Consider the following 1,509-nt stretch of genomic DNA (forward strand, 5'->3'; position numbering starts at 1 on the left):
GTCGTTTCCACAATCAGGTTTGTATATAAATATATTTTACAATGAACGTTTTTGTGCCATTTTCACATATATTTAGAACATTTATAAACCTTTTTATAGGACGTGCTTTTCACTGGCAGACGGCTTATTATTTGTCTGGTCTTGCTGCAGACGCGCGGACACAATGCGCAAAGTTCAAACGTCCAACAATCTCAGGTGAAAGTGCGCATCTCTGGAACTTTGTGCCGCATTGAACGTAAACCCAATGAGCAAAACAAGTCTGACGATAATTATGTACAGTTTTTATTCCTCCTTATGTGCTCACCAAAGGACTTGGCGCCCAGCGCCCTACCGGTGGCTCTTCGTTTGCGGACAGTAGCGGCGTGTGTGCGCTTTTTCTCCGGTGCCTCCGCAGAGGGGGCAGGTGTAGTTGTAGAGGATGGGACAGATGGTTTTGCCGTCGTATGATTTCAGCCTGTGGGACTCGTACACCTGCGCAGTCTCCCCGTTTCGCTTGCAGAAGCGGCAGTAGTCGGATGAAGAAGAAGCCACCCTGTTGGACTTGGCGCGCACATCGCGCTGAATGCGTCGGCTCGTCGGCTGCTCGCCGCCTCTCGGCTCCACCTCGGACATCCCGCACAGCTTCTCCAGCAACCTGCACAGGTTCATGTAGTCCCGCCACATGTCGAAGCAGTTTCTGTCAGGGAGGAGGGAGCTCTGGACCCGGACCTGTGTTTCCATGGTGTTTGTTTTTGGAGAGATGTGGCGCACGCTTTGCGCATATTTATAGGTGCTTAATGAGCCGCTCTGTATGGCTGAGGTGCAACAGTGTTTCTGTCTGATTGGTCAGAGTCAGAAATCTTGCAGCTCCTCAACATGAAGAAAAGTCAGTCTGGGTCTTTCATCTCTGGTCGCGTGCCTGTCACGTGGATCTGTGAGTGAGTGCTCAAAGTGTGGAGCAATTATCCTCACTTTGTCAGACAGCACACCTGCTGCTACTTAAAGTTCAGAAGGATTACCTTTTTTTTTTTTACCCGAGTGACACCGAAATGACCCTCAAACACAAATGCGCGCGCGCACAAACACGTCTTAAATGGCAACATAAACAAATGCATTATAGACTTAATAGATGTATTACTTTATGTCTCTGTGAAACAGATAGCTGACGTGCCATGTAGACCTGGGTTTGAATCCCCCTCATGCTGTCTGTCCCTAGACAACACACATGGTCTCGGTCCACTGGGCTCTACCAGCCTTGGCAGGGGAAGTAACCTGCGACAGACTGGTGTCCTGTCCCAACCCAGTCAGGGGGAGTCTGTCATCTGCTTCATGATACAGAATCTGGAGATGAGCACCGGTGTCGCTGACTGAATGGTCTCCCCTAAAAATCAGTCCGCCCTGCCTTCACTGCACATGCAATTATCACCTCATTTTCTTCTTAAAATGGCCTGGTTTCTGACTTTAGAATGATTTAAGAGGTCAGACCCAGACGTGGTGCTGTGGTCCTAAATGATGCATGTGCAGTGAAGG

At 49.2% G+C, this 1,509-nt stretch overlaps 1 protein-coding gene across 1 annotated transcript; it reads right to left on the minus strand.

The window, feature by feature from the left end:
• Positions 1–129: 129 nt before the first annotated feature.
• nanos2 (nanos homolog 2) lies at positions 130–732 on the minus strand. The gene has a single exon (XM_034180667.1). It carries the CDS (start codon positions 718–720, stop codon positions 328–330), a length of 393 nt encoding a protein of 130 aa, XP_034036558.1. The 5' UTR covers positions 721–732; the 3' UTR covers positions 130–327.
• Positions 733–1,509: the final 777 nt, after the last annotated feature.

This window comes from Thalassophryne amazonica, chromosome 1 (assembly GCF_902500255.1).
Source record: "Thalassophryne amazonica chromosome 1, fThaAma1.1, whole genome shotgun sequence".
Taxonomy (NCBI): domain Eukaryota; kingdom Metazoa; phylum Chordata; class Actinopteri; order Batrachoidiformes; family Batrachoididae; genus Thalassophryne; species Thalassophryne amazonica.